The sequence below is a fragment of the Gracilinanus agilis genome, chromosome 2, assembly GCF_016433145.1.
Source record: "Gracilinanus agilis isolate LMUSP501 chromosome 2, AgileGrace, whole genome shotgun sequence".
Classification (NCBI taxonomy): Eukaryota; Metazoa; Chordata; class Mammalia; order Didelphimorphia; family Didelphidae; genus Gracilinanus; species Gracilinanus agilis.
Window position 1 is genome coordinate 612275797 of NC_058131.1, and position 23786 is coordinate 612299582.

Below are 23786 nucleotides of genomic sequence, written 5' to 3' on the forward strand. Positions count from 1 at the left end.
ATCAAAGGTATATTTACCTTTTCAGAATCTTTTCCTTTGCAATTAACACTGACAACACTGCTATTTGCGCGAAGCCACTGGAATTCTCTTAACATCTGTGCCCCTTTGGGACCATGCTCATATGGAAGATAGAAAAGATCAGCAAGTAACTGTAAATCCTCCAAAGTCACTGGTTCTGCTGTATACAAAGGTTTCTCATTTGGACCTGGTACAAATTGCTCCTTGTTTGTCTGTTCATCAGTCTGCATTGGGGCAACATCACTAATGCAATCTTCTTGCATTGACATCTCTGGAGACTTTGATTCAGCTATGCTTTCTTTGTCAGTATCCATTGGTTTCAACTCTTCTGCCATTTTAGCTTCCACAATTTCAGTAAGTATCTGATTATCATTCTTGTCTGCCTCCTCTTGTTTCTCTACCACCATATCCATAGGTTCCTCATCCAGCTGTTTCTTTTCTTCTTCCTTGACAAGGGCTGGAGGTTCATTGCTTAGAGTTGTTCCCTGGCTCATGATGGGTTCCTGGTAAACGGTTGTTACTACTGTGGTGGCACTTAGGGATGGTGCTGCCACTAGGGGGGCCCCATCAACTACACTTGCTTTTGCTCCACTGTGTGCCACCTGTCTACCTGTAAAATCATATAAATAACCTGTTAAAGACATCAGGAAATTGGGAATCCCCCTTGAACTCAACAGTACAGATTTAGAGAAATATAATTTCTCATATTTTTATATGCAGTAAGGGAAACAAGCAATGACACAACTTAACATTTTAAACCAAAACATCTCCATTTCTCTACCTTGTTCTCCAAAGACTGAACACACTTTCAAGATCTCAACAGACTAGTCTCTTTATGAGCCCAAAATTTCATTACACATGCAATGTATTAAAAATTATCCAATTTGTATCTCACAATGATTTCTAGCCCTTATTCAGAAAATCTTCTATCTATAAACCATGTATTATTTTAATCTTCTTTAGGTAAATGGTTTAAAGTATTGGTCTATACCTAGTTTCGGGTACTTGTGCATTTAAAAATCTTAAAACCCCAGGGAAAGACTGTAATTTGTTATAAAGGGAAAAACAACTACTATAATTTCATATCCACTCATATTTCTTAATCCCAAATTTTTACTAAATTTCACTTCTCTAATGACTCATATATCCCTTGCACTCCAAATAAAATGATAATCGACAAAGAACAGTCTTTCTTACTGCTATATTGATGAGGTACACCAAACTCCTGCAGCCATTCTGTTAAAGCCAACTTCAAGGCCATCTGAGGACTATACAGTACATCAGTTTCAATATCTTCATCACTGCCTTCATTTTCTAATTTGATCTGAATAGATACCGTACTGTCTTCACTATCAGCTGCAACAAATAAAAATGAGAAAATTCTGATTGGAAAATGATAAAAGCGCATTAAAGCCTATTCTTTTTAAATTTTATTTTTAATTAATTTATAATACTTTTCCATGGTTACATAATTCATGTTCTTACCACCACCCCCCCAGCTGACAAGCATTTCCCCTGGGTTATACATGTCTCATTGTTCAAAACCTATTTCCATATTATTAATATTTGCAATAGAGCGAACATTTAAAATCAAAATCCCCAATCTTATCCCTATGGAACCACATGACCAATCATATGTTTTTCTTTTGCGTTACTACTCCCAAAGTTGCTTCTTTGGATAAAACCTACCCTTTAAACACTATTTGTAGACATAACTTAAAAAACAAACTCAATTTCTCCAGCATCTCCCATGCAATCTATAGCATAGGCTAATACACTGATGAGCTTCCTTTGTTGTGAATGATACCTTTCCTAAATGACACTTGAAAACAATGATGAATATTCTAAGTCTAGGTTACTCTATAAGGGTAGAGATGATAAGTACCAAAAAAGGATTCAGTCTCTACCCATAGGGAGCTCATTATCTATTAAAGGCATAAAACAAAGATATGTTACAACAAAAGGCTGAAGAAGGGAAATAACATTGAGTTATATAAACAAGGAGAACAAGAACATAGAAGCCATGCCCTACCCAGTGAGAAACAGGAAATAAAGAACTTTGTGGGAAAGGTAATATTTGAGCTGAACATAGCAGGTAGCTAGGTGGCATTGTGGAAAAAGCACTAAATCTACAAGGCAGGGGCACCTCTGAGTTCAAATCCAACTTCAGAAACTGTGAACCTGGGCAAGTAATTTTATTTGTCTGTCTTAGCTCCCACAATTGTAAAATTGAGATAACAGTACCTACATCAAAGGGCTTTTGTGAGGATCACATGAGATAACATTTGTAAAGTGCATAGCACAGGGCCTGGCACATAAGTGCTATATAAATGCTTATTCCATTCCTCTAGTAAAATGGTATGAAATACTTTGGGTGTGAGTAATGGCATAAATAAAGGTACTAAAGAGAGAAAAGAAAGAGTTTGGATTACGTTCTGCAGGAAATGGGGAACAAATATTTTTAAGCAAGTATCAATACTGTTAGCAATATGGTAGAACAGACTTAAGGGGTGAAGGACACCAATTAGAAAACTATTGGTAGTCTAGAGAAGACAGAATCAGTGCTTTAAGCACAGGAGTGGGAGTGGGGAAAAAAGGGGGTGAATATAATGCCTTGTTCTCCTTAGATTCTGGAGAGCATTATGGATTATGCCCCTCAATATTCTGAACCTGTAATACTGATCCAGAAAAACTATGAATATAGTCCCACTTCATGGAAGACAAGAGCTTGGATAATTTGGATACAGTAGAAATTATAGTAGCTATGGAAGATAAATTTGGATTTGAAAGTCTTGATATAGTGGTGGAATGTGTCTGTATTATGTGTCAAATGAGATAATATTTATAATATGCTTTTTAACAGTGTCTAGGACATACAGTAGGTGCTTAATAAATGTTTATTCCTTCTTTCCTCCTTCCATAGACTAGAAATTACATTGATAATAGGAAAAGATGAATACTAATAGTCTTTTCTCTTTAGTTTATTCCCCACCTCCACAATAAAAAGGCAGGTTTTGCTTCCACATTAAGAAGCAAAAAAGGGGATAAACAGATAGATGAGTGATTTCAGAAGTAGAATAGGAAAACAAACTAATGTGAAAGAGGCAAGAGTGATGGATGACTTAAGATTTCCAACCAGGATTGACTAGGACAATGATTATTGTCCTAGAAAAACAAGGAAGAAATGTTGGGGCAAAGATGGAAATATTTTGGTTTCAGGCATATACCTTGAGAAAGGTTTTTAAAAAAATACAATAAGAAATAAGACTTTTGTTCTTATTTTGGTTTCAAACAAAACTTTCCATTTTCAATCAAGACTTCCATGCTTAAAAAAAGTACAGCAATTAATTCAATGCTGGCCCCAATATGAGTTTTAAAAACAAATATCTAACTATGCAAGGTAATAGGAACACCTCAGGTTTTGGGGTACTTGCTTGCTTGGCTCAAATACACACGATAAGAGTATGCCAAATCACCCAAATGCCCTTAAAAGATATGTAATCTTTATCACTTCAGAAAAAGAAAGATGTCATATTCATTCTACTTAAGAACAGTACCCCCCCCAATAGCCCTCTCAGTTTTCTTCCCATAAAATTTACTTACTCATTACTACATCTTTCCTCACTCCATTCATATTTGATTTGTACCAGGTGGCCAGAGTGTGAATAGCAACATAGTTAGCTTCAAATTCACAGTTTGGATTAGTTAGGACTCCTTTTAGTCGTGGAATGAGCTCTGTTGATCGTCCTTTGTATGGACCAAGAAACAGTCTCTTCTGGTCATAATCATTAGCATGAATGTTATCCCAAATAACTGGAGCTCTTTTAATAATCTTGGAAACCTCTTCAATGGACTCTACTGGAATGTCTTTAGAAACAACTTTCGGACCTGTAACCATAAGTAATGCCTATTAAGAGTATTTCATCTGTACGTAAATATATAAACTAATAATGAGTTTAATCTACTATACAATGACTTTCTAGATAGCTCTTGAAACCAATTTAGTTCATCACAAACTAATGAAGAACTCAATTAACCTAACCCTCATATTTTTGGAAGAGGAAGGAAGGAAGAACATGACTTAGGAGAAACAGGTAAATTATTAGAAAATTCAAAAGGATTTAGCTGGTTTTTGAAAAAAAAAATACTTTTGTCACATGCTAAAGTCAATAAAACACTTATTCTAATCACTAATTACTTATATACACCTCCACACAGTGCTGTAAAAATAAGTGATGTTCAGAATGACTAGGAGGCATTGCAAGAATTTGAAACTAGTAGGAGTAGTTTATTAATTGAACAGGAGTTACAGGGGGAATAAAGGAAAGATAAGAAGAGTGGGATAGAGTTGTCATTGACAGGGAAATGAGGGAACAAGGAGAAGTCTTCAGAGATAATCAGGTGGTTTATGCAACCAATTCAGGGATTCTTGGTGACCAACTGTCACACCTTTTCAGAGCGGTAAAGGTAGTACCGATTTTGATATGCTAATATATAAGAAAGTTTTTCAGTGGCAAAAGCAACAAAATTTCTTATTAAAGATAACCAGAAAATTCAATTAACCACATAATTGCCTTTCCTAATCCATCTCATCAAAAATTTTATTACATAGTCTTTAAAAAAATAAAAACTTACCAGTCCACAACACATCAATACCAGGTAACAGCTTTTCACCCACAGTCCTTAAATAAGGAGACTGAGAAACATTTGGATAGCAAAAAGTTCCACAATATTCTGAGTGAAGAAAGTTCAAGAATAATGATTAATGGGAAAAATTTTTTTTAAATAAAAATCTTGTTCTGAAAAAACCCTCTCATTTTCTATTTGTCTGATTAAATATAATTTACGTAAAATGTCAAGATTAATCCTTTTAAGGCAGTGAAGTCTCTTAAGGCACTAATTTAAGGGTCAATTAACAAATTCTGACAATTGTCCTCACACTATTCCGGAATTCTTTCTATTATTCTAAGAGCAGCCACCAGAAACTGCATTATGAGACAAGTGACAATAATCAATCCTGGGTCTGAATTGCCCACAAATCTCTTAGTTTCAATCCCAGAGATAGTGATAATTAAATTCCATCTCAAAGACAGTATAGGCTTATATCCAAGAAAGTTTAATGCTTCCAAATACAGTTAAATTCAGGTTTGTGTATTTTAAGTGAATCTTAATATAAGCTTATTCTAAAACATTGAAAATTCATGTTGCCTTTGACATAGATAAAAATACCTCTCTGGTGGTAGGTGGTATGCTGTGGGAAAGGTAACTCAAAGAAATTAATCCAGTCCAAACTATTTTTATTTATTTTTAAAACCTTTACTACTTTCTTAGTAATACTCTTAAAAGACTGAAGAGCAAGGGCTAAGCAAACAAGATTAAGTGACTTGCCAAGATTCACACAGCTAAGAAGTATCTTAAGGTCAGATCTGAATCCTGGTGCCTCTTGATAGCAAGCCTGGCTCTCTATCCACTGTTTCACTTAAGTTGTCCCCCAAACAATTTTAATAATTTAATTACTTTCTGAGAAGATAAAACTTTTGGTTGAGCAGGGGGGTGGGGGTGAAAGAGAACACCTGAAGTAGCTTTTTACTTACTGAAAAATGAAAAAGAAAAAAAATGGTTTCTCAAGCCACAGTACTCAATGTGGTAGAAGTAGGAAAAAAAAAAAAAGTACAGATATAGATGAGAGCAAAGAAGGGAACAAAAAAATGGAAATGAAAAGTAATGGAATTAAATACTACCTAAAATTTTATTTTCAAGTGATAATACCCTTAGATTCCTTAACTACCATTTAAAGTAATGTAATTTTCCTTGGCTTCTCCAATTTTTATTAAAGCTTTTAGATACTATTTGGGAAAAGCATGATTCTTCCCTCCTAGCCAGTTATTCATACCCATCTATTCCCTTGACTGGTGATAGACAGAGAAGAGATAATGATGCTTTTACCTGTGGGGCAGAACAGAAAGGTTTCTGGCTCCCCTAAATACTGATAAATTTCATTTGTTATAGAGACTTGGGCATGAGCAAAAGAACTGAACACTTCTTTGTCTGCTGCACACATGTTGTGATCAATATCATCAAAAAGCAAGGCAAAGGATCTGCAACCAAACTGGGAAACCTGGAAGAAAACATTAAGATTCTTAAGACCACAAAAGCTTGTGTGTTTAGGTTATGATGTAAATTCTATTAAGATATAAATTCTTAGAACCTAAAGGAAAATCTAACCCTTTAACTTCTCATAGATTTATTTTTTTTAGTTGAACACATTTTATTGATTTCTAACATCAATAAAAATACTCTAATTCAACTCAACAGTTTAAAAAAAAATCTAAGTACAAATTGAGGTCATTAGATGTGAGATCCTTCTTATCTTCATTTATAATACCTCTTGACACTATCTTCTATTCTTTCTTCCCTTCTCCCAGAGATTGACAAAAAAAGTAACCCTTCTCCTTGCTGTAGCCCACCATCTACATATGCATTTAATTACCATTTTCTCCAGCACACCGAGTCTTCAATTTCTCTATATCTGCTGGTTCATTTCTCTAATGGCTTCTAACATGGCCAAATCTCTATACTGAATAAACTTCAGTAGGCTCTAAACATTCTCTCAAACTATTGTCTTCTATCTCTCTTCCTTTTCTCAGTCAAAATACTTTACTAGTTTCTACTACTGAACTCTTGGCCACCTGTTCTTAAACACAGTCTTCTCTAGTTATCAATAATCTCATAAAAATCTGGTGGCCTTTCCTAATTAATCCTGCTTCTTCTCAACCTGTTTGCTACACGTGACAAGGCTGACCACTAGCTACTGTGGATACTAACTGGGTTTTTGTGATAATAATTCCTCAAGCATCTACCTGCCTGACCTGTTCCTTCTCCAGCTCCTCTATTGGCTCATGATCTGGATTATGTTTTCTATTTGTAGGTGTTCTAACTTTTTTTTTTCCAAGAGAAACAACCTGAAATTAAAAAACAAAACACCCCCCCAAAGAAATCAAGACCAATCCCATTTCCAAATGTAGAAAATTACAAAGTACTATGAGACCTCAGAAATTAGATAGTCTAGGACTCTCATTTTACAAGGTATTGTAACATTACAATATTGTATTATTATAATATTACAAGGACAAACACTATCAATGTATCATGATAGAGACAAGAAATATAATAGCTATATTGGCAATAATTTTCTTTTTGTCCATAGATGCAACCTGCCATGATATTTTTAAAAAGCAGCTATATGGATTGTTTTTCCACCTCACATTTAGTTACTGAAGAAAAAAGGTACAGCAATGCAGGAAAAAATACAGGAAAATCTAACAGCAATGCACTAGCTCAGAAATGACTGAGTAATCTTAAGAAAACTAGAAAGTCAAACCTACAGTGTTCCCGACCCAATCTTAAGTGGTACTTTACTTTGCACCTTTTCTGTTTGGCAATTTAAGAACAGAAAGAGAATTTTCCAACAAGGCCTAAATGTAAAAAGTTTTTATGGTACACACAAAAAAATATTACCCCCTCATTTACATTAAAAAATAATTTTTAACATTTGATTTTTTTAAATTGAACTTCAAATTTTCTCCCTCCTTGAGAAGGCAGGCAGTTTGATATATTATACACATATAGTGATACAACCTATTTCTATTTTGAACATGTTCTGATAGAAAACACAGTGTATGCAACTTCAAAGTTCACCTAGAAATTTCTACACTTAATTTTTATCATTAACATGTAACCAACACAAAAACCTTCAGCTAGAAGTACATAAAGTACATTTTAAAATGTACCTTTTACATAGAGATACAGATATATAGATTCTGGGCAAGTCACTTTACTTCTCTTGGTTTAATTTCTGCAACTGTAAAATGAGGATAATACCATCTATCTTCCAGAGTTGTTGTGATCCTCAAATGAGATATTTATAAATCACTTGGCATAGACTTGGTACATAGTAGGTGCTCAATAAATGTTTACTTTATTCTAAGTAGATTAAGAAAGTCCTCACAGATGTGAATTTGGAAAAGGGAGTATTTTAATAAACATCTTAATACTATGAAAATAGTTTTGATCTTGTAGACCTCATGAAACGGTCTCATGGATCCCCGGGATTCTATAGACCAAACACTGAGAGCAGCCACTGAAGGAAATGAAAAAACCTCACTATGCCTCTCCCATTTCCTCAAACTACTTTTATTAGCCAAACATGTAGAAAAGCTGCCTTCACTTCCTCTCCTCATTTACTTCTCGACCCTTTGCAATCTAGCTTTTGACCTTACTTAACTGAAACTGCTCTTTCCAGTTATCAATTATTTCTTAAACAATAGTCAATGGTTTAAGTCTTCATCCTTCTTGACCTCTCTACCACATGACACTGTTGATTACATTCTCCTCCTAATGATTTTCTCCTTTGCTTTTATATGTGTATATATATACATATTATAGATATAATTATGTTATATATATATATATAAATAATTTTAAAGAACCCTTACCTTCTACCTCAGAATCAATATCATGTATTGGTTCCAAGGCAGAAGAGTGGTAAGGGCTAGGCAATGGGGTTAAATTATTTGCCCAGGGTCACACAACTGGGAAGTGTCTAAGGCCAGATATGAACTTAGGACCTCCCATCTCTAGGCCTGGCTCTCAATCCACTGAGCCACCTAGCTTCCTCTTCTCCCTTGCTTTTAATATTGTCCTGGGCTGAGTTGTCCTCCTAACTGGGAACTCAAAACTGATCTATTCTACTTAACCAGCCAACTCCAAACTATACTTCACACATTGATCCACCATAGTCTAGATGCCTTGCCATCTTCTCTGCCCCTGCATATACTACTATTCCCTCCTACTGCTCACATGAAGTATCTTCTGATTCCCCTCTCCCTTTAACTCCAGCAATTTCTGCCCCTCTTCCCTGAATTACTTTGTATTTATTATTTTGGATACACTTATTTGTGGACATCTCTTCCCCAAAGACCAAATTCCTTAAGGTCAGAAACTTTCATTTTTGTCTCTCAAAGAGAGGCACGTAATAGGCACTTAATAATAAATATTGACTGATTAATCTTGATCTCTCTCTTTCCCCTAAGTTGCAGTCCTATGACACCAACTGCTAGACATGATGGAGATAGTCTCATCTCAATACCCATGGTTGTTGAACTTAAAACTCATTTGACACTCTGGCTCCCCAATCTCTCATATTTTCTAACTTTCCTACTTTAGTGAAGGCCAACAGCTTCCAGTTACCCAAATCAAATCCCTATGAGATCAATACTTGGTTCAAATGTCACCTCATATAAGAAACCTCTTCATTTTATACTTATTAGCAACACTCCCTGAACCCAGCCCTGAAATTACTTTGTATATCTTGTACTTCTACATAAATGTCCTGTCCACCCCCAATTTAAGCTCTCTGAGGACAAGGACTGGTTCCTTTTATCAGCATATCCATAGTACACTGGCACATTGTAGGCACTTTTAAAAATGCTGTTTGAATTGAATGGTTCTTGAGGTGAAATTTTCTCAGCTTCATTTTACAAAGTACCTTTCTGCTAGCAGAAGCATAAAATGTGACTACCCAAGAGATGATAGGAATTTAATTTCCTTTCAGATGCAAGAAAGCGATTCATTAAACTCGATATAACTACTCATCTTTAACCTAACCTTTAAGGAACAAAAAAACTACCTGATCCAGTTTTCTTTTTAATGTGGACACTTCTTTAGGATTAGAAAAGGTGATGTCTAGTCCAGGCGAGATGGCATAGATGAATTCTATCTCATACTCTTGTGCAGCAGAAATGAGTGTCATAAGTTGCTCTTAAAAAAAAAAAAAAAAAAAAAGCCAAGTTTATAGATAATTTCATACCTTGTGGAAAATATTACAAAGCAAGTAAACTTTGTAACTGAAGTATTCAAATTCCTAGCAAAATGGGTATAAAAAGGGGAAAGAGAATCTTTCTAAATTGTGCTAAAAGTGAGTGCCACATCAGATATCCAGACGCTAGGTAGGTACTGTTTTCCTTAGGGGTAGAGGGAAAGAGTGACAACAGTTGAATGATATGAATATTGACAATAATGTTAATTTACAAAGGGCATAAAAATAAATTCTTTTACTTGAAAAAATTATCCTTTAATCTTTGAGCAATTCAAACTAAAAACTATTCCCATTCCCCATTAAAAAAAAAAACCCAAAACTATCAATTATTCTGTAAATACAAATCATTTAATTATGCATCTTTAAGCAGCCATGATGGTTTTAACACAAAATCCTAAACATGTAAGCATTATAATCTATAATTTAAAATAACTTAAAAAGCAGAAAACGACTTCTTCAGAATCAAGTAGTTTCTTTAGTGTTTTAAAAGTGCTGGTCTTGAATAAATGACTGTCCCTTCATTAATGAAAATATTAAAATATGCAATACACTTTAAAATTTAGTGTAATCTTTAATATTTCAAGTAAATTTCTCATATTTCCCAAAGAAATTACAAAGGTTTTTGCTTTTTATCTTAATATTAACTTTTTAAAAGTAGTACCACAATAGTAATTAAAAGTTTTATTCTCACAATTTTAATAACACTAGCGTGACTACATCAAGTATACAATGGAAGCTAGTAAGAAGTTATACATTTTAACCAATTCTTCACAACTAAAGATAATCTCAGCAAAATAACAAAATTTTCTTTTGAATTCCTTCCCTTGCTAGATTTTTGTCCTCTGGGCTACATTATCCCAAATTCTAATTAGGTGATTATGAAGACAAAAAAGTTAAATGAAAAGGTGATTAGGACTTTTATCTCCATTCATTTAATATCCTGCACAATGAGAGTTCATATTCTAATTTATGTGTTAAAAAAAATGCTTTTCATTGCTCATTAAAGCTAATATAACTGAGTCATCACCAGAAGGGCAATGTAGAAGAGATGGCTTTGTGTTGAGTTATCCACATTCTCAGCACTGTAGAAAGAACATGATTTGGTGTCAGAGAACCTTGGTTTGAATTCCAACTTTGCTACTCTGATCACTTTGGGCATGTCGCTTAACCTCTCTGAATCTCAGTTTCATTGTATGTAAAATAAAGGTAATGCATAAGATACAGATAGCCTCTAATCTCTACCAGTTCTAGATGTGTACCATCTTTTTCTCTTGGGTGGGTCATAATTTCCTCAAATGAAACATTCTAAATCACTCTTATGACTATTTAGTCAAAACCTCTTAGACTTGTTTCCTCACCTATATATGAAATAAAAACTTTTGAACTATGAGTTACTGACAAAGTTCTCCTCTGTGATCTATAGCATGAAACATTTGGAATAAACTAAAGCTAATTGATTCCCATGGAATTAAAACCATGAGCTTGACTTTAGTCTTCTTACCAAACTAAACTGTTCACAGAAAAAGAAAAAAAATTGGGACATACTAATAAATCACTTGTTGAAATCCTGAAATACAAAAAACAGATATAAAAGACTACCTGTTTCTCTTACTTATATAAATGTATATATGAATAGGCACACACACACACACACATATTCAGAAAAAAATGCTTAAAAAGGAAAACGATTACCAGCTTCTTCCACTGAATACATCTCTCTCCAAAACATCCTATGCTTGTAATCATCTTTTGGTGCATACAAATATGTATTTAATTCCCATTTCTGTAGCCTTTAAGGGAAAAAGGGAATAAAATATTTAAAAAATTGTTTGTATATGTGTAGACTGACATTATAATGAAAAAAGTTTGAAAATTGTTAACTCAATATTCCTTTAAAAAGTACCAATATTCAAATAGGAGATAACCAAAATGAAAGACTTTTAGAATACCAAATTATTCACAAGTTTCTATGGTGTTTAACAATCTCAAATGAATGGAAAATGTAATATTTATAAGGAGGTACGCCTTCATTTCTTGCCTTTGAAAAATAATGATTTACCTTCTGAAGAGTTCTTTTCTCTGTTCCATAACCCAAGGTCTTCCATAAAATCCTAGATTGAAAATAATATTCAAGTTATTTTTTCACATCTCCAAACAAAAATTACCTCATTTCTAAATCAGGGTTCAGAGTTTATTGGTGATGGCAGTGGAAAGTCAAGCCCTGAGGATCAAATAATCATCTATAAACCAGTCAGATCTGAGATTGGTATTCTAAGTACTTTAAGTCATTTTAAGATGTTTAAGCACTTTTGACAATTTGGTTAGGGAGTAGAAATTGCCTAATGTCCACTATTCACTCTTCTCTGACCCTTTGAGGTTCAAAATTGTTCACCTAAGGGAGACTCCTTGTTTCTCTTGTCCATAGGAGACAAGTTAGGGTCTGATTAAATTTACTGAATAATCCAGTGAAGCAAAGCAAAAACAAAGACCCTATGCTAACAGTTAAAAAAAGTATAGAATAGTGCAAGGCCTGGAGTTGGGAGGACCTGGGTTTAAATCTGATTTCAGGCATTTCCTAGCTTTGTGACCTTGAGTAAATCACTTAATCCCCCATTGCCTAGCCCTTGCTATTCTTCTTAAAATTGATACTAAGATAGAAAACCCCTTGCCGCATATACCTTCTATCTTAGAATAGATATTAAAAATTGGTTCCAAGGCAGAAGAGCAGCAAGGGCTAGGAATTTAGAGTTAAGTGACTTGCCCAAGGTCCCACAGCTAGGAAGTATCTGAAGCTGGATTTGAACTCAGGATCTCTTGGCTTTCTCGGCCTAGCTATCAATCCATTGAGCCAACTAGCTGCCCCTCAAGGTAAGGTTGTTTTTTTTAAATATTATATATGTATACACACACACATATAGTAGAGTCATTTAAAGATAACTTTTTCAATTACTCTTGGTCACTTAAATTAGATTTTTTTGATTTTTGGTTTGACTAATAATTTTTATTGTTTTCTGATGGAGAATATGTTATCGGAGTAGGTGAGGGCAAAGAACAATTAAGGTAGAACAGAAGAGAAAAAAATTAGAAAGGAACTTGGCTTTACCTGTAACGACCATTTGTAAGTTATTTTAAAAAATTCTTTAACTACTTGGAAACAAAAGCTGTCTACAATCAAAGAAATGATTGGCAAAGCCACATTCACAACAAATTAAGTATAGGAAGCAGACCCAGACAGGAAAATCTCCAGTATCTTCCATTCTAGAGCAGCTACTTTAAAGATAAAAAATTCTCAAGAACCTGATGGTACTCCAGAACAATTCCCGTAAGAGATGTCAAAAAAACTAGTGACACAATGCAGAAAAAACCCTATAGATGGATGACATAAACAGCTCTATGAACATAATACTGGAGTTAGGCACTTTTCAGTCCTAATTCTTCTATTACATCAAATTTTTTCCTCTCATACTTAACATAGCATCATCTCTAAAAGAGAGAGTAGCTACTTCCTTTCAGGGATATTATAATGGATAAAGAGTAGCCTTTAACCTCCAAGGTCTTTGCAAGCTCCGAGTCTATGATTTTAAGATGAAAAAAGGCACTCTAAATGCTATTTTTTCAATTACTATGGTAATATTTTAACAGAAAATATATTCATACACATCTTTTTAACATTGTAGTCACAATTATATACTTGCTAAGGGGGCCCAAGGCAAATCTTCTGTGGGTGCTATCCGCATTTTAAAGTCAGTAATTTACATAAAACTATCCAAGAAGATACAAATTTAATAAGTTCTGATTTTTATTAATAATGAAACAGACTTAAAGAAGCCTGGTGACATCTTAATCAAGATGGTTTCTAATCCTGTCAAGTTCTCCTGTCTATCCCTTATGAGTTATTTTAAGTAGTTTTTAAACAGTTAATTTTTACTAGAGTTCCCACCTTTCCTAATGGTCTCAGCATCAGGAAAAGTAGGAAAAATTGTATCGCTGACCAACTTCTTTGATAGTCATTAAAAAAAAAAGCTACAAACTGATTTCTTGAGGTTTAGGCTGATTTTCTAAATAATCCTAAAACATATTCTATAAAAAACAATTAGAATCATGATTCTGGTTGACTAGAACCAAGAGAAGAAAAGGAGTATTCTGCTTTAAAGTGGAGGAACAAGTGTTGTTATACATCAGTTATATCTTAACAAGGATTTTTTTTTTTGAGGGGAAAAAGAGGAGGGGGTTTGGACAGGACATGGAATTACTTAAAAGTTAAACTGTCTCTTCTTATTCATTTTAGGAATGGTGCCAAACCAGAAGAACAAAGAATCTGTGCTGACTCAGGTGCAGTCACACGGGAACAGAGAACTGGCCTCTAGGGGCAGGAGAGAGAACTACACAATTCTGCTTTGAAAAACAAACAAAATGATGTGACCAAGAGCTCTTCTCTATTAAGAGTTCTCTATTTGAGTTGTCTTGCTTTAAGACTTTTTCCACAACTAGTGTACCGGAACATATATATATGTTTCTGTACACTTTATGTGTGTATATACACATATAAACACACACGTCCCTTCTCAGGTAGAAACATGTTGATTCTACTGGAGTGTTTCTGACTGCATATAACTGAATAGGTGTTAATAAAATATAACAGCTGGTAAGTCAAAATACTGTTACATATAATTTCACAAGCATTAACTGCAGCCAGATGCAGACTGCACCTATGCAATTCACAAACTTTTAAAAAGCATTCTCGGAGGTAATTAGTGACTTTGATAAAAAAACAGATTTACTGTCCACAGCCTCAGAAAATCACTGGCTCTACAAGTAGTAATTTACAAATTTTAAAGCTTTAATTAGTAGAGTCAAACTATTTCTGAACAACTAAGGTCAAGAGTCTCCATCATCTTTCAAATTCACAGCTGTTGATCCTCACTTAGGAACAAAGTCTAATATTAGCAAGGAGTTCCCTTACCAAGTCAGAAATGTTTTTCATCTTTGTCTTTTAGCAGAAATAACATTAGGGAGTGTTCTTCTGATATACAAAAAAATTTACTTGTTACATAACATAGGGAATGAAACATGCTAACAAGACAAATGTCTGCTAAACTCTAGGTAGCTAAAACGTTTCAAAGGAAAATTAAAAGGGTGGGGAACTTTTAAGCAGCAAACTCAAATGCATGAATAATGCTTGGGAGAACAGGATCCTTTACGTCGGTTTAGGTAATACACAACCAAACCATTTTCTGGTTGGCTCGCCTACTAAGTATTACTTTTATAAACGAAAGTAATCAACAAATGTTGATTTGGGCTTTACAAAGAAAGAGCCAAAGCACAGAGGCAGGTGCTGGGAACTCAAAATGGTACGTTTCTAGTTAACCACCGGGTACACTGCGAATAATTTTCGGCCTGCTCTTAATTCATCAAAACTAACTTCTAATAATTATTGTGGTTAAAATTTATAAAAAAGGTTAACGTCCGAGACTGTATGTTATCACTTTTGAGCCTCACAACTCTGTCCTTCAATTCCAGAACAGATTAGGCCGCTCATATGGCACACGAGCAAAAGTAACTCGGGAAGACTCTCAAGATGGTTTCTAAACCGGCAGTACGGACCTCAAAGGAATTTGGGAATGAAGACGGCAGAGCAAAACGGCAAGGCATAGATTAAAAATACAGGCGGTGCTGCAGCTGCTTCCCCTTCGGGCCAGATTACAAAAGTGCGGGGGGGGGGGGGGAGGGAACGGGAGGGAGGTGAAGTGGGGGGGATGGGAGACGCGATTTGGGGGAGGAAAAAAAGATCCTAAGAAATTGTAAGATTGCGCAGCAAGGGTTCTAGAATCAGAACCCGCCCTTTCCTTCTCCGGGCACTAGCCGAAGGGCCAGCGAAGGTACTTGGATATGTGCCCAAAACGGGTGCGGTCAGGCCGCGGAGCGCAAAAGGAAGTATCAATCCCACAGGGTATATAGAGGGATGAGGTGTACCAGCTATTCTTCCCCTTTTCCAAAGCCCACAGTCTCCACAGGGTGGGGCCAAGGACTGCCTCTTCCCTTCCCCCAATTCCCACCCTCGCAAAAGGTCAGGGGCTTTCCCTCTTCAGCCCAGCCCCAACAGAGGCCCTCACCTTCCACCACACCACAGAGGAACCTCCGTGCTCCACCAGAGGCTGCTGCGGCGGCGGCAGCTCCGCCTCCTGCCCCAGCCTGGCTGCCCTCCCCCGGGGATGGGGCTGCAGCCGGCTCCAGGGGACCCCCGACGGTGGCAGCGGCGACAGCAGGGTTGGGGGTGAGCTCGCTCTCCCGCTCCTCCAGTGCCGCCTGGTTCTCCTTCTGCACCATCCTCCTAGCCCCGGTCGCCGCCACCGCCGCAGTCACTGCGGGACCTTCCCGGCCTCCGTCCGTCCTCTCGGTCTGTCTGTCGGCCCAGGGATTCAGATTGGACCTCCGAGTAGAGAGCGCGCTCTCCGTGCCCGCTACGCCTTCCTTTCCCCTCCCCCTCTTCCTCCCTCGCCACCTCCCCACAGGGGCCCGAATGCCCGGATGAGAAGGCGGCGGTGCCCGGCGCGAGCCCTTTGTCAGCCGCCGCCTGAGCCGGATCTGGGCAACCAGAGAGCCGGAATAGGGGGGGCAAGCTAACTTTTTTGTTCCCCAAAGGCAGAAGGCCAACTTCTTTCCCTTCTCTTCTCTCCGGGAACCCGCTGCTGCTGCTGTTGCCACCGCCCTCCTACTACCCTTCCTCCTTCCGCCGCTTCTCCCTGGAGCCCCTAGTTCGCCTCAGCCGCTACCGCCCGCTTCCTGTTTATCCGCACTGCGCCTGCGCCGCAGACCGGCTCAGACCGGTCCTTTCTACCCTTCTCGCCCTCCCCGCCTCTGGGCCAACCCACTGAGTCCAGTTAGCGGGGGAGGTAAGCAATTGAGGAGTCGCAGGGATATGGATTGCAAAGGCAACAGCGGAATGTGCCATTCGAGTTTCTCCCCGTAGAATCAGGCGAGCACTCTGGGACGGACCATTACATCACCTGAAGAAGGGGAGAACGGGAGGGGGAGAGGTGTTTACTTCTACTGTGCGCAAGCGCGGAAGCCCAGCATCTGTTTCTTAAAGAGCCAGGCCTTCTCTCCCGAGATTGACCCACTTTTCTACTGCAGCAGTAGTCCGGTTCAATTCCCCAGGTCCTGGGCTAGTCTAGTTAGCGTGTCCTCCATAATTTAACTTTCCATCCTTATTTCACACTACTCCCCTTCACATGTTTGCCCTCCAGCTAGAATAGATTGCCTGGCTTGCCCAGGCTTCGCCTTGCAGTGGTCTATTTCCGTGAATACACGTCATTGTTATTGACCAGTCTATTTACCCTAGATGTTCCCAAAGGCCAGCACTCAACCCTACAACTGTCCTAAGACTTTTGGGGCACCCTTTATAGCGTTTTAAATTTAATAAAGCGCTTTCCGAATTCCCAAGTGATATTCGTATCCTCTCCATTTTGCAGGTAAGAAAACTTGCCCACGATCACTTTGGGAAGAATCAAAGGCCAGGCCTGGAACTGGGCTCTTCCATTGTGAATTCAGTACTGTAGTCTTTCCAACATGTCAGGCTGTCTATGGAAAGCATTCCCTTAGGTGCCATATCTTCTGGCCTGAGCTTTCCTGATTACCTTACTAGAAGATGATCTCTTCATTTTTTTTTTTTTTTCAGTCATCACCACCTGTGATTTCATAAGGTACCTGGAACTTCCTGGTAGAAATCCCCGCTGATGATGAAGATCAGTAACTCCTTTGTTATTTATATAGAATTAGAGGGTTTCCTTGGGGCACTGGGAAGGTAATCAACCAGGCCAAAATCTCCAGCTAGTATAAATCAAAAGTTGGACTTTGAAATTCCAAGACCAACTTGCTAGCTACTAGACTATATTATCTGAGGCTAGATTTGAACCTCTCAACTCCAAACTTGGCTCTCTGTATACTGAGCCACCTAGCTGACCTCCAAATCTCGATTATTTTGACCCTTAATTAGGTAACCTAATGATCCCCAACTCCTATGAGCTTACCATATTGAAACTGAACTTAGTATAGTTGCCTCAGAGAGATCTATCAACAAAAACAAAAAATTGTTATCTAATCTTGACTGGGTCTTACAAGGCAATCTTTCTCTAACTGATTATCTGCCATAATCTTCAAATCAAGCATTTACAGCCCTCTCGAACCTTCTGTAGCACCCTTTTCCCACACTCTAAGCAGAGAATATTATCTCATTTTTTACTGTGTGGGTAGGGGTGGGAAGAGGCCATTCTCTGTGAATTCCCTCTTCTCTTCTACTTTATATTTCCAAAACCTTGATGTCATATCCTTTCCTTTATTCCAAATGGGTGAAGAAGTGGCCTTTTTCCTAACCAAGGCCAATCCTTAAAACACACTCATTCTTTACTGTCCTCTCCAGCTATTATCCTATATCTTTTCTCTTTCCCAATCAAACCCTTAGAACAAATTGTCCACCATAATTACCTACGCTTATTAGGCTCTTGCAGTCTGGTTTCAGACTTCCTTACTCAACTGAAATTACTCTTTCAAAAGTTTCAATATTTCTAAAATTATCACATTTTCTTAATCCTCAAGCTTTTTTGACCTCTGCAATATTTGACACAATTAATTACCCTCCCTCTCTTCCTAGATTCTCTCTTTTCTTTGGATTTTTATGAGGCTCTCTTGTTTCTCCTCTTACCTGTCTGACCAGTCCTCTGTATTCTTGCTGGATCCTTCTCCATGTCCCATTCACTTAACTGTGGGTTTACACCCATGGCTAGAGACCCTCTCCCTATTTCTTTCTCTGTAATCTCCTCAGCTTCCAAAGGTTCAGTGATCATTTCTATTCAAATGATTTGTGGATCTCTGTATCCAACTCTAGTGTCTTTTCTGGGTTCAAATCTCACATCTATTAGAAATTTTTTGTCTGATAGGCATCTCACATTTAGCAACTCTAAAACAGAATTCATTCTCTTTTTTGTCAAACCAACCTCTCTTCCTAAAATCCCTGTTTTATTTGTAGATACCACGTTCCTTCTAGTCATTCAGGATTCCCAATCCCAGAGTCATCATGAACTCTTCAGTCTCCATTACTTCTTATAGCTAGTCAGTTGCCAAGTCTTATTCGTTTATCTTCACATCATTTCAACATTAGTTCCCTTTTTTCCACTTATAAGGCCATCACCCAATTATGAGACCTCATTAGTTCTTTCCTAAACTATTGAAATAACCTCTTANCCAAACCAGAAGAACAAAGAATCTGTGCTGACTCAGGTGCAGTCACACGGGAACAGAGAACTGGCCTCTAGGGGCAGGAGAGAGAACTACACAATTCTGCTTTGAAAAACAAACAAAATGATGTGACCAAGAGCTCTTCTCTATTAAGAGTTCTCTATTTGAGTTGTCTTGCTTTAAGACTTTTTCCACAACTAGTGTACCGGAACATATATATATGTTTCTGTACACTTTATGTGTGTATATACACATATAAACACACACGTCCCTTCTCAGGTAGAAACATGTTGATTCTACTGGAGTGTTTCTGACTGCATATAACTGAATAGGTGTTAATAAAATATAACAGCTGGTAAGTCAAAATACTGTTACATATAATTTCACAAGCATTAACTGCAGCCAGATGCAGACTGCACCTATGCAATTCACAAACTTTTAAAAAGCATTCTCGGAGGTAATTAGTGACTTTGATAAAAAAACAGATTTACTGTCCACAGCCTCAGAAAATCACTGGCTCTACAAGTAGTAATTTACAAATTTTAAAGCTTTAATTAGTAGAGTCAAACTATTTCTGAACAACTAAGGTCAAGAGTCTCCATCATCTTTCAAATTCACAGCTGTTGATCCTCACTTAGGAACAAAGTCTAATATTAGCAAGGAGTTCCCTTACCAAGTCAGAAATGTTTTTCATCTTTGTCTTTTAGCAGAAATAACATTAGGGAGTGTTCTTCTGATATACAAAAAAATTTACTTGTTACATAACATAGGGAATGAAACATGCTAACAAGACAAATGTCTGCTAAACTCTAGGTAGCTAAAACGTTTCAAAGGAAAATTAAAAGGGTGGGGAACTTTTAAGCAGCAAACTCAAATGCATGAATAATGCTTGGGAGAACAGGATCCTTTACGTCGGTTTAGGTAATACACAACCAAACCATTTTCTGGTTGGCTCGCCTACTAAGTATTACTTTTATAAACGAAAGTAATCAACAAATGTTGATTTGGGCTTTACAAAGAAAGAGCCAAAGCACAGAGGCAGGTGCTGGGAACTCAAAATGGTACGTTTCTAGTTAACCACCGGGTACACTGCGAATAATTTTCGGCCTGCTCTTAATTCATCAAAACTAACTTCTAATAATTATTGTGGTTAAAATTTATAAAAAAGGTTAACGTCCGAGACTGTATGTTATCACTTTTGAGCCTCACAACTCTGTCCTTCAATTCCAGAACAGATTAGGCCGCTCATATGGCACACGAGCAAAAGTAACTCGGGAAGACTCTCAAGATGGTTTCTAAACCGGCAGTACGGACCTCAAAGGAATTTGGGAATGAAGACGGCAGAGCAAAACGGCAAGGCATAGATTAAAAATACAGGCGGTGCTGCAGCTGCTTCCCCTTCGGGCCAGATTACAAAAGTGCGGGGGGGGGGGGGGAGGGAACGGGAGGGAGGTGAAGTGGGGGGGATGGGAGACGCGATTTGGGGGAGGAAAAAAAGATCCTAAGAAATTGTAAGATTGCGCAGCAAGGGTTCTAGAATCAGAACCCGCCCTTTCCTTCTCCGGGCACTAGCCGAAGGGCCAGCGAAGGTACTTGGATATGTGCCCAAAACGGGTGCGGTCAGGCCGCGGAGCGCAAAAGGAAGTATCAATCCCACAGGGTATATAGAGGGATGAGGTGTACCAGCTATTCTTCCCCTTTTCCAAAGCCCACAGTCTCCACAGGGTGGGGCCAAGGACTGCCTCTTCCCTTCCCCCAATTCCCACCCTCGCAAAAGGTCAGGGGCTTTCCCTCTTCAGCCCAGCCCCAACAGAGGCCCTCACCTTCCACCACACCACAGAGGAACCTCCGTGCTCCACCAGAGGCTGCTGCGGCGGCGGCAGCTCCGCCTCCTGCCCCAGCCTGGCTGCCCTCCCCCGGGGATGGGGCTGCAGCCGGCTCCAGGGGACCCCCGACGGTGGCAGCGGCGACAGCAGGGTTGGGGGTGAGCTCGCTCTCCCGCTCCTCCAGTGCCGCCTGGTTCTCCTTCTGCACCATCCTCCTAGCCCCGGTCGCCGCCACCGCCGCAGTCACTGCGGGACCTTCCCGGCCTCCGTCCGTCCTCTCGGTCTGTCTGTCGGCCCAGGGATTCAGATTGGACCTCCGAGTAGAGAGCGCGCTCTCCGTGCCCGCTACGCCTTCCTTTCCCCTCCCCCTCTTCCTCCCTCGCCACCTCCCCACAGGGGCCCGAATGCCCGGATGAGAAGGCGGCGGTGCCCGGCGCGAGCCCTTTGTCAGCCGCCGCCTGAGCCGGATCTGGGCAACCAGAGAGCCGGAATAGGGGGGGCAAGCTAACTTTTTTGTTCCCCAAAGGCAGAAGGCCAACTTCTTTCCCTTCTCTTCTCTCCGGGAACCCGCTGCTGCTGCTGTTGCCACCGCCCTCCTACTACCCTTCCTCCTTCCGCCGCTTCTCCCTGGAGCCCCTAGTTCGCCTCAGCCGCTACCGCCCGCTTCCTGTTTATCCGCACTGCGCCTGCGCCGCAGACCGGCTCAGACCGGTCCTTTCTACCCTTCTCGCCCTCCCCGCCTCTGGGCCAACCCACTGAGTCCAGTTAGCGGGGGAGGTAAGCAATTGAGGAGTCGCAGGGATATGGATTGCAAAGGCAACAGCGGAATGTGCCATTCGAGTTTCTCCCCGTAGAATCAGGCGAGCACTCTGGGACGGACCATTACATCACCTGAAGAAGGGGAGAACGGGAGGGGGAGAGGTGTTTACTTCTACTGTGCGCAAGCGCGGAAGCCCAGCATCTGTTTCTTAAAGAGCCAGGCCTTCTCTCCCGAGATTGACCCACTTTTCTACTGCAGCAGTAGTCCGGTTCAATTCCCCAGGTCCTGGGCTAGTCTAGTTAGCGTGTCCTCCATAATTTAACTTTCCATCCTTATTTCACACTACTCCCCTTCACATGTTTGCCCTCCAGCTAGAATAGATTGCCTGGCTTGCCCAGGCTTCGCCTTGCAGTGGTCTATTTCCGTGAATACACGTCATTGTTATTGACCAGTCTATTTACCCTAGATGTTCCCAAAGGCCAGCACTCAACCCTACAACTGTCCTAAGACTTTTGGGGCACCCTTTATAGCGTTTTAAATTTAATAAAGCGCTTTCCGAATTCCCAAGTGATATTCGTATCCTCTCCATTTTGCAGGTAAGAAAACTTGCCCACGATCACTTTGGGAAGAATCAAAGGCCAGGCCTGGAACTGGGCTCTTCCATTGTGAATTCAGTACTGTAGTCTTTCCAACATGTCAGGCTGTCTGTGGAAAGCATTCCCTTAGGTGCCATATCTTCTGGCCTGAGCTTTCCTGATTACCTTACTAGAAGATGATCTCTTCATTTTTTTTTTTTTTTTCAGTCATCACCACCTGTGATTTCATAAGGTACCTGGAACTTCCTGGTAGAAATCCCCGCTGATGATGAAGATCAGTAACTCCTTTGTTATTTATATAGAATTAGAGGGTTTCCTTGGGGCACTGGGAAGGTAATCAACCAGGCCAAAATCTCCAGCTAGTATAAATCAAAAGTTGGACTTTGAAATTCCAAGACCAACTTGCTAGCTACTAGACTATATTATCTGAGGCTAGATTTGAACCTCTCAACTCCAAACTTGGCTCTCTGTATACTGAGCCACCTAGCTGACCTCCAAATCTCGATTATTTTGACCCTTAATTAGGTAACCTAATGATCCCCAACTCCTATGAGCTTACCATATTGAAACTGAACTTAGTATAGTTGCCTCAGAGAGATCTATCAACAAAAACAAAAAATTGTTATCTAATCTTGACTGGGTCTTACAAGGCAATCTTTCTCTAACTGATTATCTGCCATAATCTTCAAATCAAGCATTTACAGCCCTCTCGAACCTTCTGTAGCACCCTTTTCCCACACTCTAAGCAGAGAATATTATCTCATTTTTTACTGTGTGGGTAGGGGTGGGAAGAGGCCATTCTCTGTGAATTCCCTCTTCTCTTCTACTTTATATTTCCAAAACCTTGATGTCATATCCTTTCCTTTATTCCAAATGGGTGAAGAAGTGGCCTTTTTCCTAACCAAGGCCAATCCTTAAAACACACTCATTCTTTACTGTCCTCTCCAGCTATTATCCTATATCTTTTCTCTTTCCCAATCAAACCCTTAGAACAAATTGTCCACCATAATTACCTACGCTTATTAGGCTCTTGCAGTCTGGTTTCAGACTTCCTTACTCAACTGAAATTACTCTTTCAAAAGTTTCAATATTTCTAAAATTATCACATTTTCTTAATCCTCAAGCTTTTTTGACCTCTGCAATATTTGGCACAATTAATTACCCTCCCTCTCTTCCTAGATTCTCTCTTTTCTTTGGATTTTTATGAGGCTCTCTTGTTTCTCCTCTTACCTGTCTGACCAGTCCTCTGTATTCTTGCTGGATCCTTCTCCATGTCCCATTCACTTAACTGTGGGTTTACACCCATGGCTAGAGACCCTCTCCCTATTTCTTTCTCTGTAATCTCCTCAGCTTCCAAAGGTTCAGTGATCATTTCTATTCAAATGATTTGTGGATCTCTGTATCCAACTCTAGTGTCTTTTCTGGGTTCAAATCTCACATCTATTAGAAATTTTTTGTCTGATAGGCATCTCACA

General features: G+C 38.9%; 1 protein-coding gene across 2 annotated transcripts in view; it reads right to left on the reverse strand.

The window, feature by feature from the left end:
• The window catches only part of OGA (O-GlcNAcase), a 28308-nt gene extending 11996 nt beyond the window's left edge, over positions 1 to 16312 (reverse strand). The window contains exons 1-9 of one of the 2 annotated variants that reach the window (XM_044665507.1): positions 16009 to 16312; positions 11955 to 12006; positions 11588 to 11685; positions 9707 to 9837; positions 5965 to 6136; positions 4654 to 4752; positions 3622 to 3906; positions 1216 to 1374; positions 18 to 628 (exon numbers count right to left, since the gene is read on the reverse strand). In XM_044665507.1, coding sequence (XP_044521442.1) covers positions 18 to 628; positions 1216 to 1374; positions 3622 to 3906; positions 4654 to 4752; positions 5965 to 6136; positions 9707 to 9837; positions 11588 to 11685; positions 11955 to 12006; positions 16009 to 16222 — 1821 coding nt within the window. In that variant the 5' untranslated portion in view covers positions 16223 to 16312. The remainder of the gene's footprint in view (positions 1 to 17; positions 629 to 1215; positions 1375 to 3621; positions 3907 to 4653; positions 4753 to 5964; positions 6137 to 9706; positions 9838 to 11587; positions 11686 to 11954; positions 12007 to 16008) is intronic. The other variant, XM_044665509.1, reaches the window with a different exon arrangement.
• Positions 16313 to 23786: the final 7474 nt, after the last annotated feature.